This window comes from Styela clava, chromosome 14, assembly GCF_964204865.1.
Source record: "Styela clava chromosome 14, kaStyClav1.hap1.2, whole genome shotgun sequence".
Taxonomy (NCBI): domain Eukaryota; kingdom Metazoa; phylum Chordata; class Ascidiacea; order Stolidobranchia; family Styelidae; genus Styela; species Styela clava.
In genome coordinates this window covers 9,539,265-9,552,399 of record NC_135263.1, presented here as the reverse complement: position 1 = coordinate 9,552,399, position 13,135 = coordinate 9,539,265, and the positions used below count along the sequence as shown (strand labels likewise).

The following is a 13,135-nucleotide window of genomic DNA, read 5'->3' as shown; positions in this document are numbered from 1 at the left end:
GAAACCAAACTGGGAAAGGCTCAAAGTTCCATGTTTATCGAAATAATATTTGAGACGATGATATAAAATGTTTTCATAAATCTTGACAATTTGTGATAGCAGGGAGATAGGCCTATAATCCTTCGGATCATGCTTAGACCCTTTCTTATGGAGCGGTATCACCTTAGCTATTTTCAGTATATCTGGATACACATGATCTGTAAAACTTTGATTAAAAAGAGAGGATAAAATTGGCGATAAAACAAGCTTGGCGATTTTGAACATTTCCACTGGTATATCATCACTACCCACAACTTTATTACTATCTAATTTATCTATTTGTTTTTCAATTTCCAGTGGTGTGGTATCACGAAGAAAAAAGGATTCACTGATGCTTGGTCCAAGAGTATGCATGTGGCTGTTCACAGCTGGACTTATTTTTGACGCAAGCATTGGACCAACTCTTAAGAAATGATGCTGGTACCAGAAATTTTCTTACCATCACTTATAATATAAGGTGGTAGTTTGTTAACCTTGGAATAATTACCAATTATTTTGCGAATTTCGGTCCATGTTTTTGCAATATCTTTTTGGTGTTGAGAAAATATGTTTTTATATTATTCTTTTATAATATCCAAGTCCAGGCTTCCGAAAACAAACAATACAGTAAAATTAATCCCATACCCGACTTGAAATGGTAACCGGACGAGAGGCCGTGGTTCGCCATATGGATAAGCCGTCTTATCGGCTTTCCTCTCCCTCGGGATAAATATGTAAATCCTATCCTTGTTTGGCTCTTGTAAGAGTTCTACATAACGCGTTTCTATACTTCTTGTATTCTTTTATTTTTACTTGACATTTGCTCATGCAGCATCTACTATACATCTTATTTTTGGTTTTGATGGACTTATAAAAATCCATGGAAATCCATGGTTTAAGCTTAAACTTGCGTTTCTTCAAGTCAGTCTTATATGGAGCATGATTATCAACTACAGATTTGATCACATTAATAAGAGAATCGATTTTTTTGTTTATATCATAGGATGTTTTATCAACATCTCTTTCTACTACAGAACGCAAATGATCAATAAAGTGTTCAGAGTTAAAATTACTAAAGTCGCGTGTCCTTATTTTAATCTGGGACCTCTGGCATGCTAGATGTATATGAGCCAAAAGAGGGAAATGATCAGAAATATCATATTTAATTATACTAGTAGTTGTTTTATATTCCATTCTATTAAAATAAAAATGATCTATTAAAGTGGCCGATGAACTAGTGACCCTTGTTGGTTTGTTAATACCACATATAAAACCACAGGAGTGAATGGTATCCATATACTTAGTCACATTATTGTCAACCTGATATTTTATCAGATCAATGTTGAAGTCACCAACAATATATACACAATTCCCCCTTGAGCTAATTAAACTTAAGGACTGTACATATTTATTTAAAAAATCATCATATTTATATGATCGATGTCTATATATAACAGCAATAATAATGTTTTTAGCATTAGAACATGGTCCAAATTGATCAATTTCGATCCATAAGTCCTCAATCAATCAATCATTCGTTCGTCGTCACAAAAACATCAAATGCACAAAAAATTGGTACAATAAATAAATATAATAATAATGATATTTGTGCGACAGGAGTCGCGAGGGACCATATTAGGTCTTCAAGCAGCGACACCTAAAGCGCTGTTACTGGTTCAGTGTAAAAAAATAACTACATTTGCTACAAACATTGACTATGCAATAGTCGTTATGATGAACATATTTTGAATCATTGAAAAAATTCGCAGCAAACGCAACTTTACTAAAATCATATAATAGAGAAAAAAAAAAAGAAAAACAACTCAAGTATAAATTTATAAAAAAAGGCATATTTGGATAAATGTATATAAGTTACATAAAAGACAAACGACAAGCGAGGGGACATCACATTCAATTGAGTTTAAGCTAAGGTCATCTCGTACATGATATTTAATAGATTCAAGAATATATAAGCCCACACCTCCTGCTTTAGTACAAGAATCCTTGCGAATAAAATCATAACCCCTAATGGGAACATCTGGAGAAGCCTCTCTCAGTTTGGTTTCAGAAACACCTCTTACATCAGGCAAGCTGTTATTACCTGGGCCTATTAGGTATTCAATTTGTATACCATTTTTTTGCAAATTCCTGACATTGAGATGGAGGATAGTCAAACTAGGTTGGCTTTTTGTCATTAATTTTTCCACAATATTATTCGGGTCAATATACTCGCTTCCAATATCCCAATCATGTACATCATTCAAACAGGTTTGTTCCGGCATACTTGTGGTAGGGCAGCATTGGTCCTCCATATCAGCCATTACTGGTAAATTATTAATTAGACATAAACTGCAAAAGGAGGGTGTGCTTAAGTTTCCCAACAAACTTAGCTTAGAGCATGTAAAGTGAACCCATTCATTCATGGCATATATTGCAGGAAATATAACTAGTTTTATCTGTGACGTAAGTATGGCAAACTTTACACATTTTTTAACAATTGACATAGTTACATTAGTATAAGAAAATTACACATGACCTCATAATTATAAGCAAAGTTATCATACAAAAGATTCATCGGATTCTATCCAAATCATCCTCGCTCAAAATTTTTAGACTGTTAGCTGACTCATTTTTACGCACATATACATTGCACATTACATTGTCAAAGGTAAAGACTGCTTCGCTCTCGTCCACGTGTTCATATATTTGAGCGTTGCTCTCTTGTTCTATGGACGTTTCCCCGACCCTTGTTATCATAAAAAATTTTCAACGCTGATTTTGACAGAGGGGCCATTTTCGCTATCAAGATTTACAGTTTATTAAGGTATTTGAACAATTACCAAGTAAAAAAAGATTCTCCTTGAAGGGAGGGTTGACTATTTTAGGGATATTTTGGATTCGGTTAAAAATGGCCAAAACTTGGTAGTTGGGGTCTAAGTTCCAGCAGGTCCAGCATTTAAGCATTGTTAAGTTACTGTTTTTTTTCTAGTTTTTTTACTAAGAGGACCATCTAACAAGTAAAGCAGTAAATTAACAGCTGATAACAAATCAGAGGAAGTCTGCTCGGGAATTCAAACATGTGGTAATTGAGGTGGGGAAAATGGTTCAATTAGAGGAAAACCATAAAAATCTATTCATCATGAAAAGATTTGAAGTCAAGTCTGGGAATCACGCCCGTTAAAATTTTAATGAACGATTATCGAAAATCTCGACTATGTTCATCATTATAAAAAGATCAAAAAAGATACGAAAAATATTTCATCTTCGAAACTGCACAAGTCTACAATGAAAGATAACTAGAAAACTACATAAAATGCAAATTTCTGCTCTGGTGACCACAATCCTCATAAGAGCTAATGTTAAAATCGTTTTGTTTATGTCCTTTTTATTTTTCGCGCGTAGGATGGGTTTTGAATGAATAAGGTATACAAGTGATATACTGAATACTGATGACAGTATCTCGCGGGGACAACACTAAAAGGCTGAAGGAAGAAACGGATGAAGTGGAGGGAAAACGGAAGTTGAAGTGTTCCCAAAGGTGAAAAATTGAAAAACACTAAAAGGCTGAACACTAAAAGTAAGAAGTGGATGAAATTTCTTCCGACGGGTAGTTAGGTGGCTGAAGTCACTAAAAAGCTGAACACTGAAAGGAAGAGGTGGAGGAAATTTTTTCCGACGAATAATGAGGTGGTTGAAGTCACTAAAAAGCTAAACACTAAAAGGGAGAAGTGGATGAAATTTCTTCCGACGAATAATGAGGTGGTTGAAGTCACTAAACAGCTGAAAACTAAAAGGAAGAAGTGGATGAAATTTATTCCGACGAATAATGAGGTGGTTGAAGTCACTGAAAAGATGAACACTAAAAGGAAGAAGTAGATGAAATTTCTTCCGACGAATAATGAGGTGGTTGAAGTCACTAGAAAGCTGAACACTAAATGGGAGAAGTGGATAAAAAAATTTCCGACGAATAATGAGGTGGTTGAAGTCACTAAAAACTGTATACTAAAAGGAAGAAGTGAATGAAGTTTCTTCCGACGAATAATACGGTGTTTGAAGTCACTAAAAAGATGAACAGTAAAAGGAAGAAGTGGATGAAATTTCTTCCGACGAATAATGAGGTGTTTGAAGTCACTAAAAAGCTGAACAGTAAAAGGAAGAAGTGGATGAAATTTCTTCCGACGGATAGTGAGGATGAGGAATACTTGAAAATTCAATATATTAGGAATTGGATAATTTAATGTTTGTTTTGTTCGTATTTATGTGACAATATATATATATATATATTCATATCTAGCTGTTCCTGCCGTATAATGGGTATGTTGCGCCACAATGGGTGGTTACGGCGAGGCATGTTTTGCAAATAGATATCTTGTTTTTCAAGACGCGTGAAGCTGATTTTGTTATCAAATCAATTTTTCCAATCAGCAAACCTTGTAATTTATAATATGTTTGTGGCCCACCTCAAAATGCCTCTGAGGCTTACCAGTGGCCCATGGCCCATTGGTTGAGAACCAGTGGTCTAACAGGACTTCGATTTGACTAATACATCATTATTCAAAGCCTTCGTGCGTGAACTGCTTGCAAAATTTATAAAAACAGATATTAAGTTCAAGGAATGAAATACGGAATCAAAAATTAATTATATTCGGGCACAATACCACGGCAATCTATGTACATAGATGTGTGGTTAACTGCGCGATTATTATTAATTTTTGATACCTATTTTCGTATTTACAAAATACAACGGCGATCCATGGCGGCGACGTTCTGGACATGCTGCGTATAAAAAATATTCGGTATTGGACTATTCGGTATTTGTTAAGAATATTCGAATCATTTGATTCGAAAAAAATATTCGATTTTGCGCACCCTTTTCTTGGCCGCCATAAGAGTATAAAAAACACGGAAAATTGAGAGTCACCGAGAAAGAGCTGCGTGTTTGTCTCTCTAAATTTAATTCCAGCCAGAATAAAATATTGAAACTTATCGAAACAGGCCCAGATATTACATTAAAATACCATTTCTGTTCCTAGCTCTGAATCGGAATATGTGTAACGTCTTTTCCAGCTGAAATTGACAAGCTATTATTAATTTCGTTAATTTATTTTATTCCGAAATGATCGATGTCAGTTAATTGCATAATATAGTTTATTTCCAAAAATCTCATTTGGTATTCCGTCACAATTTTAGAATAAAATAAGTGTTCCGCGATACAGAAAAGGTTGAAAATCACTGGTGTACGAGGTTAGGGATCAGGTTGTGCGACATCTTGGTGCGCGTACTTCAGTAGTACCAATATTTCAATTTCAACGGAGTTTAAATTAAATTTCAATCAAAATTAAATGTTTTCTAGAAGTCGGTATCTGATCGTTTATCAATTCATGTCAAAGCGTACCATAACTTAGTCGCAGAGAAGGTGTGCTGTTGCATATTTTTAACAAAATTGCAACGAACTTTCGGGTATACGATCCATTTAAATTTGCGTGTGATAGAAACTTAGGTCATTCAGTGGAATACTCAACTGACAGATTGAAGGAAATTAATTACCCACACAGCACGTCAGCATCTCGAGTGATGATCAGGGTGTGTTGCGCTGAACATGAAAATGAATGAAGGCAGATCAATAAAAGTAAATAACGAAAAATTCATTTACATTCCCGTCTGGCAATCGATGTTATTTGGAGTGTTTGTTTTTCTTCGCTAAACGGCTCTCTTTCTTTCGAATCGCGTAAATCAGATTCGAAAAAAATTGCGATTTGAATCGATTCAATTCATAAATTTAAAAGTGGCATGCCTACTCATCAGTCCGCTGTCAGGGTCTTCATCCAATCTCACTTCCGTCGGGATATGTTTTGGCTATTTAACTCTCCTAATTTTCGGTATTTTAGTGGCTTCAACCGCCTCAAAATCGATAGGACAAAATATCATCTAACCCTAACGTACTTCTTCCTTATAGTGTTTAGCTTTTCAGTGACCTCCGCCACCTCATTATTCGTCGGAAAAAATTTCATCCATTTCTTCCTTTTAGCGTTCAGCTTTTTAGTGACTTCACCCACCTCATTATTCGTCGGAAGAAATTTCATCCATTTCTTCCTTTTAGTGTTCAGCTTTTTAGTGACTTCACCCACCTCATTATTTGTCGGAAGAAATTTCATCCACTTCTTCCTTTTAGTTTTCAGCTTTTTAGTGACTTCACCCACCTCATTATTCGTCGGAAGAAATTTCATCCATTTCTTCCTTTTAGTTTTCAGCTTTTTAGTGACTTCACCCACCTCATTATTCGTCGGAAGAAATTTCATCCACTTCTTCCTTTTAGTGTTCAGCTTTTTAGTGACTTCACCCACCTCATTATTCGTCGGAAGAAATTTCATCCATTTCTTCCTTTTAGTTTTCAGCTTTTTAGTGACTTCACCCACCTCATTATTCGTCGGAAGAAATTTCATCCACTTCTTCCTTTTAGTGTTCAGCTTTTTAGTGACTTCAACCACCTCATTATTCGTCGGAAGAAATTTCATCCACTTCTTCCTTTTAGTGTTCAGCTTTTTAGTGACTTCAACCACCTCATTATTCGTCGGAAGAAATTCCATCCACTTCTTCCTTTTAGTGTTCAGCTTTTTAGTGACTTCAACCACCTCATTATTCGTCGGAAGAAATTTCATCCACTTCTTCCTTTTAGTGTTCAGTTTTTTAGTGATTTCACCCACCTCACTATTCGTCGGAAGAAATTTCATCCACTTCTTCCTTTTAGTGTTCATCTTTTTAGTGACTTCAACCACCTCAATATTCGTCGGAAGAAATTTCATCCACTTCTTCCTTTTAGTGTTCAGCTTTTTAGTGACTTCAACTACCTCATTTTTCGTCGGAAAAAATTTCATCCACTTCTTCCTTTTTGTGTTCAGATTTTTAGTGGCTTCAACCACCTCATTATTCGTCGGAAAAAATTTCATCCACTTCTTCCTTTTAGTGTTCAGCTTTTTAGTGACTTCAACTACCTAATTTTTCGTCAGAAGAAATTTCATCCACTCCTTCCTTTTAGTGTTCAGATTATAAGTGACTTCAACTACCTCATTTTTCGTCGGAAAAAATTTCATCCACTTCTTCCTTTTAGTGTTCAGCTTTTTAGTGACTTCACCCACCTCATTATTCGTCGGAAGAAATTTCATCCATTTCTTCCTTTTAGTTTTCAGCTTTTTAGTGACTTCACCCACCTCATTATTCGTCGGAAGAAATTTCATCCACTTCTTCCTTTTAGTGTTCAGCTTTTTAGTGACTTCAACCACCTCATTATTCGTCGGAAGAAATTTCATCCACTTCTTCCTTTTAGTGTTCAGCTTTTTAGTGACTTCAACCACCTCATTATTCGTCGGAAGAAATTCCATCCACTTCTTCCTTTTAGTGTTCAGCTTTTTAGTGACTTCAACCACCTCATTATTCGTCGGAAGAAATTTCATCCACTTCTTCCTTTTAGTGTTCAGTTTTTTAGTGATTTCACCCACCTCACTATTCGTCGGAAGAAATTTCATCCACTTCTTCCTTTTAGTGTTCATCTTTTTAGTGACTTCAACCACCTCAATATTCGTCGGAAGAAATTTCATCCACTTCTTCCTTTTAGTGTTCAGCTTTTTAGTGACTTCAACTACCTCATTTTTCGTCGGAAAAAATTTCATCCACTTCTTCCTTTTTGTGTTCAGATTTTTAGTGGCTTCAACCACCTCATTATTCGTCGGAAAAAATTTCATCCACTTCTTCCTTTTAGTGTTCAGCTTTTTAGTGACTTCAACTACCTAATTTTTCGTCAGAAGAAATTTCATCCACTCCTTCCTTTTAGTGTTCAGATTATAAGTGACTTCAACTACCTCATTTTTCGTCGGAAAAAATTTCATCCACTTCTTCCTTTTAGTGTTCAGCTTTTTAGTGACTTCAACCACCTCATTATTCGTCGGAAGAAATTTCATCAACTTCTTCCTTTTAGTGTTCAGCTTTTTAGTGACTTCAACCACCTCATTATTCGTCGGAAGAAATTTCATCAACTTCTTCCTTTTAGTGTTCAGCTTTTTAGTGACTTCAACCACCTCATTATTCGTCGGAAGAAATTTCATCAACTTCTTCCTTTTAGTGTTCAGCTTTTTAGTGACTTCAACCACATCATTATTCGTGGGAATAAATTTCATCCACTTCTTCCTTTTAGTGTTCAGCCTTTTAGTGTTTTTCAATTTTTCACCCTTGGGAACACTTCAACTTCCGTTTTTCCTCCACTTCATCCGTTTCTTCCTTCAGCCTTTTAGTGTTGTCCATCTCGCGGGGAAGTTTCGTTAAGTTCAGACTGATTGGGCGGGTGGTACCGGTACCGATATTTGTGACCTTGCTTGCCCGGAGCAGTTAGTTTTATTGTGGTGATCAGAGAATCGAGTTTTGTTTCAGGTTGTGGAGTTGCTCAGACAGGCTGCAGGGGACTAGGTTACGCGATATTATAATCTGCTGGTGCTGTAGGTTCCAAAAAATTGATACCGGTACCATCCGACTAGGCGCATAATTACAGAATTAATAGCGACTGAATTGATGATGCCGATTATCAATGTACTGAATGAAATACTGGCCCATTAAACCTCAGTTAATTAATAATTCATTTTTACTTCAGAAATTAGTTACTAAAAAGTTCAATTGTGATATTATCATGTCAAAACGTCGAAAGAATATTGTTTCAGACAGTGACGAAAGTGATGGTGAAATCAGCAGTGATCCAGTAGCTGCCAAGAGGCAACGAAAAGGAAGTAGCAGCAGTGGGCCGCAACAGGACTCACCAGCCAAAAAAATGTCATCTTCGAGTGATAGTTCTGATACATCTGATAATGATGACGAATGGACTGTCAGTGCGCGTTCAAAAAAATCCAAAACAAAGAAGAAAACAAAAACTAAAGGTAGCAAGAAAGAAAAAGGTAAAGTGGTTTCTGATGAGTCAAATTCTGGAGATGATAGTGATGCAAATGCTGCGGATAACTCTCCGGAAGAGGGAGAAATCAGCTCAAGTGGTGCAGAATCGAGTGGTGGATCCTCTGGTGAATTTGACGAGGAAGAACTGAGAAAACAGTTTGATGATGGCTATGATGAAGAATTGGTTGGGGATGATGATGACCGCAGAGCACTCGAAAATATGACTGAAAAAGAAAGAGAACAAGAGTTATATAACAGACTTGAAAGACGTGAAGCTTTGCAGAAACGATTCGAAATTGAGAAAAAATTAAGACTTGCAAAGCTACAAGATGGGAAATTGAAGAAGAAAAAATTGACCAAAAAGAAGAGCGGTAGTGTGGAAAAAAAGAAGGAATCTAAGAGCAGTAACGACCCATTTGCCGCAATGCGAAGTGATCGTCGTCAAAAGATGGAGGATAAAAAGGAAAGAAAAACTTTGGAAAGTTTCAAAGCTGAAAGAGAACGGAAAAAACTTAGAGCAGAGGAAATCGCAAAGAAGAGAAAGTTAAAATTGAGTGAAGTATATACTGATGATGAGGAAGATGATGATGATATTAAAGATGAATCAACATCGAAACCTCGGACTACAGCGTTGGGCTCATCTAGTGACTCTGACACATCATTAAGTGACAGTGAAGGAAGTAGTCGTGGGAGATCACCAAGTTCAGATGTTGAGCGGCAGTCAAAAGGATCACAAGAAATTGAGTCTGTTGCGGAGCTTCAAAAAATCAGACTTTCTAGATACAAACTGGGCCGATGGCTCTTATTACCTTTTTTTAAAGAAACCATCGCAGGTTGTTTTGTAAGAATTGGCATTGGAAACAACAACGGCCGTCCTGTATACAGGGTTGCTGAGATAATGGATGTTGTAGAAACTGCCAAAGTCTATCAGCTAGATAAACTGAGAACCAATAGAGGTCTTAGACTCAGACATGGCCAACAAGAAAGAGTGTTTCGACTTGAGTTTGTCTCAAATTCTGATTTTACCGAAAATGAATTTTTTAAATGGAAAGAGACTATGAGACTTGCCGGATTGCAGCTGCCAACTTTGGATGAAGTGAAAAGCCGTTTGGGAAAAATTCAGAAAGCATTGAAATACAATATACAAGAAAAAGATATTGATGGCATGATCAAGGAAAAGAAAAGATTTCAACGAAATCCAACAAATTATGCAATGCAGAAAACTCTTTTGCTCAAGCATCGAGAGATGGCTGAACAAACAGGAGATCAAGAAGAACAAGCTAAGGTCGGACAAGAACTTGAAGAATTGGAAGATAGGGCTAAAAGTCTTGATAAAAAAAGACAAGAAAATATTGCAGGTATTACATACATTAATGAAAGGATCAAGAGTTCTAATCTTGAAAAGGAGAAAGCCTGTATAGAAGAATGGAAAAATATTCGCACAAAGACAGCTGATCCTTTCACCAGACGTCGCTGTAAACCAGTGCTAGTTTCAAACGCAGAGGACTCAGATCAAACTCAACGCCTAATAAAGGAAATGGAACGGAGATACGGCGGTGGTGTTGACAAGTCATACGAAGCTCCAAAACGGGGAGGAAACAAAGAAAAATCGGATGAAGGCACTTCAAAAACTGATGCAAGTCTGTTTGATGCTCATAATTTTGACATCAAAATTGATTTGCAAATTTCAAATTCAGATGTTCACCCTCTTGCAGCACCGAAGGCCATGAGTTTATCCTCGTCAGTATCCATTCCAAAACGGTCATTGAATTTAGAGGACTATAAGAAGCGCAAAGGTTTGATATGATGCTGTATCAAAACCAGTGCGGCTACTTTTGGTTTTATTTTGATTCTGTATTCTTGTGTTGTCTGTCCGATCTGTTGTTACTCAGTATCATGCTAGTAATATTTTAATGTTTGAACTGTTATCAATTTGCACATGTCAGATTTATAACTCCAGACGACAGAGAAGATTCATCATTTTTATTGATCTCTCAGACCGAAAAAGCCCTCATTTGCTGTGTTTTTAAATAGTAATAAGCGTATAAATAATGATTTACTCATGGAAATATATTCACCCTGCCCCAACTGACATTAGCTAGTCACTATTTGTATCATGTTGAAATACTGGAACTGAAAAAAACTTTATTTCACATGCAATAAACTATTCATATTTTTACACATATTGTAAGACGCATTAAAAGCATTTACCATTTTGGGTAGCGACGTCTTGAAATGAAACCCTAGTGTGTGCCCAAGTGGAGCTGTCAAGAATTCCTTTTTTAGCGAGCCAAATTTTTGGTGTTATCAATCACAACAGGGGAGGGGGACAAGAGAATTAGAAGATATACAGGCCTACATCAAGTTTCTTCAAAGGGCACGTTATGAAAAATAACAGTGAACATATTTTAGTCTGTCTTCAATGCATCTTCTAATTCTCCATCTTCTTGCATATCGCGAATAATATCTAGTCCGCCAAGAAGTTCTCCTTTAACATAAATTTGGGGATATGTTGGCCATTTAGAAAAAGTCTTCAAACCCTGCCTTACTTCATCATCTGTGAGTATATCAAAGTGCCCGAATTTGGTTCCAATCTCTTTCAAAATTTCAACAATCTTTTTACTAAATCCACACCTGGGAGCATCTGGTTCTCCTTTCATAAAAAGCATAATTTTGTCTTGGTTTATTAATTTTTTAAGTCGATCTTCCAAGCTCTCTTTTGTAGTTGGTTTTGGTAACATTTCATCAAGCTCATCTTCTTCATCCATTTCTTTAAGTATGTCCAAGCCGCCAATGAGTTTGCCGTTGATGTACAGTTGAGGATACGTCGGCCAGTTAGAATACTCTTTCAGACCTTGTCGAACATCGGGTGCTTCTAATATGTCAAAAGTACTGAACTCTGCGCTGTATTTTTGCAATAAAGCAATAGTTTGTTTGCTGAATCCACATCTGGGTGTTTCTGGAGATCCTTTCATAAATAAAATGCAAGGAGCTGAGTTGATAAGTCGTTTTAATTTATTATCAAGCATCTCTTTGCTAGTTTGTATTGAGTCGGTGATTGGTGCGATGGCATCCAGATTTTTCTTGATCATTTTTTCAAGCTCTGGAACATGGGCACCATCCAATCGGTCAATTTTCTGTCCATTTTTTATAAAAATGAAAGTCGGTACAGCAACAATTTCAAAATGTTGTGATACTTCAGGTATTTCCTCCGCTTCCAATCTGATTAAGTGAACTCTTACAAACTGCTTTGCCAGTTCTTCCATGGCCAGATTCATTTGTTCACATTGTGTTGCCCACGGTGCCCAGAAATGCACAACTACTAGTTCTTTTTTTGCATTTTTGATGGCCTGTTGAAAGTCTGCTTCAGATTTGACATCAATGACCGGATTCATTTTATATTTAATAAAAGCTTTGCAATAATTTAATCTAGAGTATAATGACATATGAGCCATTATTTTAAAAAGAACTTTCTCATGTTAGTTATTTGAACCCATCCCAGATTGCCGATTGGGACATAAATATCTGAAAATGCCACAATTAAGCAGGTGGATATCGTAAAATCATTTCCTAAAGAGTGCACAGATAGAACAGTACAAGCTACATCACAAATTATCTTTCAAGTGCCCAAGTTTGTACTAGTCAAATACAAAATTGAAGCACATTTCGGTTTGCTATCATTATTCAATTCTTTGGCTAATAATACGGTAATATACAGCCTCAAAGTGGAATTTTTATTAATAAATAAGATATTAATCAATATAATATATTCAACCGTAATCCCTCTTATTCGGATGAAACGTGTTTTGTGAGTGCCACAGCGCACTAAGAAATAGCAGTGGCTTCACGAACACATAGGCTACAACTACAAGTAAAAAACCCACCGTCGTTGTTCAAGGTACTTGTTCGGAAAGGCTTGTCATCCTGTGAAAGACTTTCCGCAATGGTGGTGTTCCCATTGGGCGATTTGTGATGTTGATTACGAAAGTATGACGTCATATTTGAAATACACCGTTTTACTAATGATAGCGTTGCTGACATGAAATAAAGCTAGGGTTTATCGTACATTGACAATAGAACAATCTAAAACGCTATCAAAAAAGATTAATATACTGTATTAACTCAATGAGTGAGGTCAAGCCCCGTTTTATGCATCCAACTTTAATCCAACTAAATAAATAAGTAA

At 36.2% G+C, this 13,135-nt stretch overlaps 2 protein-coding genes across 2 annotated transcripts; one reads left to right on the top strand and one right to left on the bottom strand.

Annotated features, from left to right (window-relative positions):
* The first annotated feature begins 8,638 nt into the window (after positions 1-8,638).
* LOC120341485 (RNA polymerase-associated protein RTF1 homolog) lies at positions 8,639-11,128 on the top strand. Its single transcript, XM_039410000.2, has one exon. It carries the CDS (start codon positions 8,693-8,695, stop codon positions 10,754-10,756), a length of 2,064 nt encoding a protein of 687 aa, XP_039265934.2. The 5' UTR covers positions 8,639-8,692; the 3' UTR covers positions 10,757-11,128.
* On the bottom strand, positions 10,913-12,424 carry LOC120341488 (glutaredoxin-3-like). The gene has a single exon (XM_039410003.2). The coding sequence runs from the start codon at positions 12,402-12,404 to the stop codon at positions 11,358-11,360; it is 1,047 nt and encodes a 348-aa protein (XP_039265937.2). The 5' UTR covers positions 12,405-12,424; the 3' UTR covers positions 10,913-11,357.
* Positions 12,425-13,135: the final 711 nt, after the last annotated feature.

Bases quoted from the DNA above. Each gene is read 5' to 3' on its own strand.
- LOC120341485 (XM_039410000.2), top strand. From the start codon at position 8,693: ATGTCAAAACGTCGAAAGAATATTGTTTCAGACAGTGACGAAAGTGAT.
- LOC120341488 (XM_039410003.2), bottom strand. From the start codon at position 12,404: ATGGCTCATATGTCATTATACTCTAGATTAAATTATTGCAAAGCTTTT.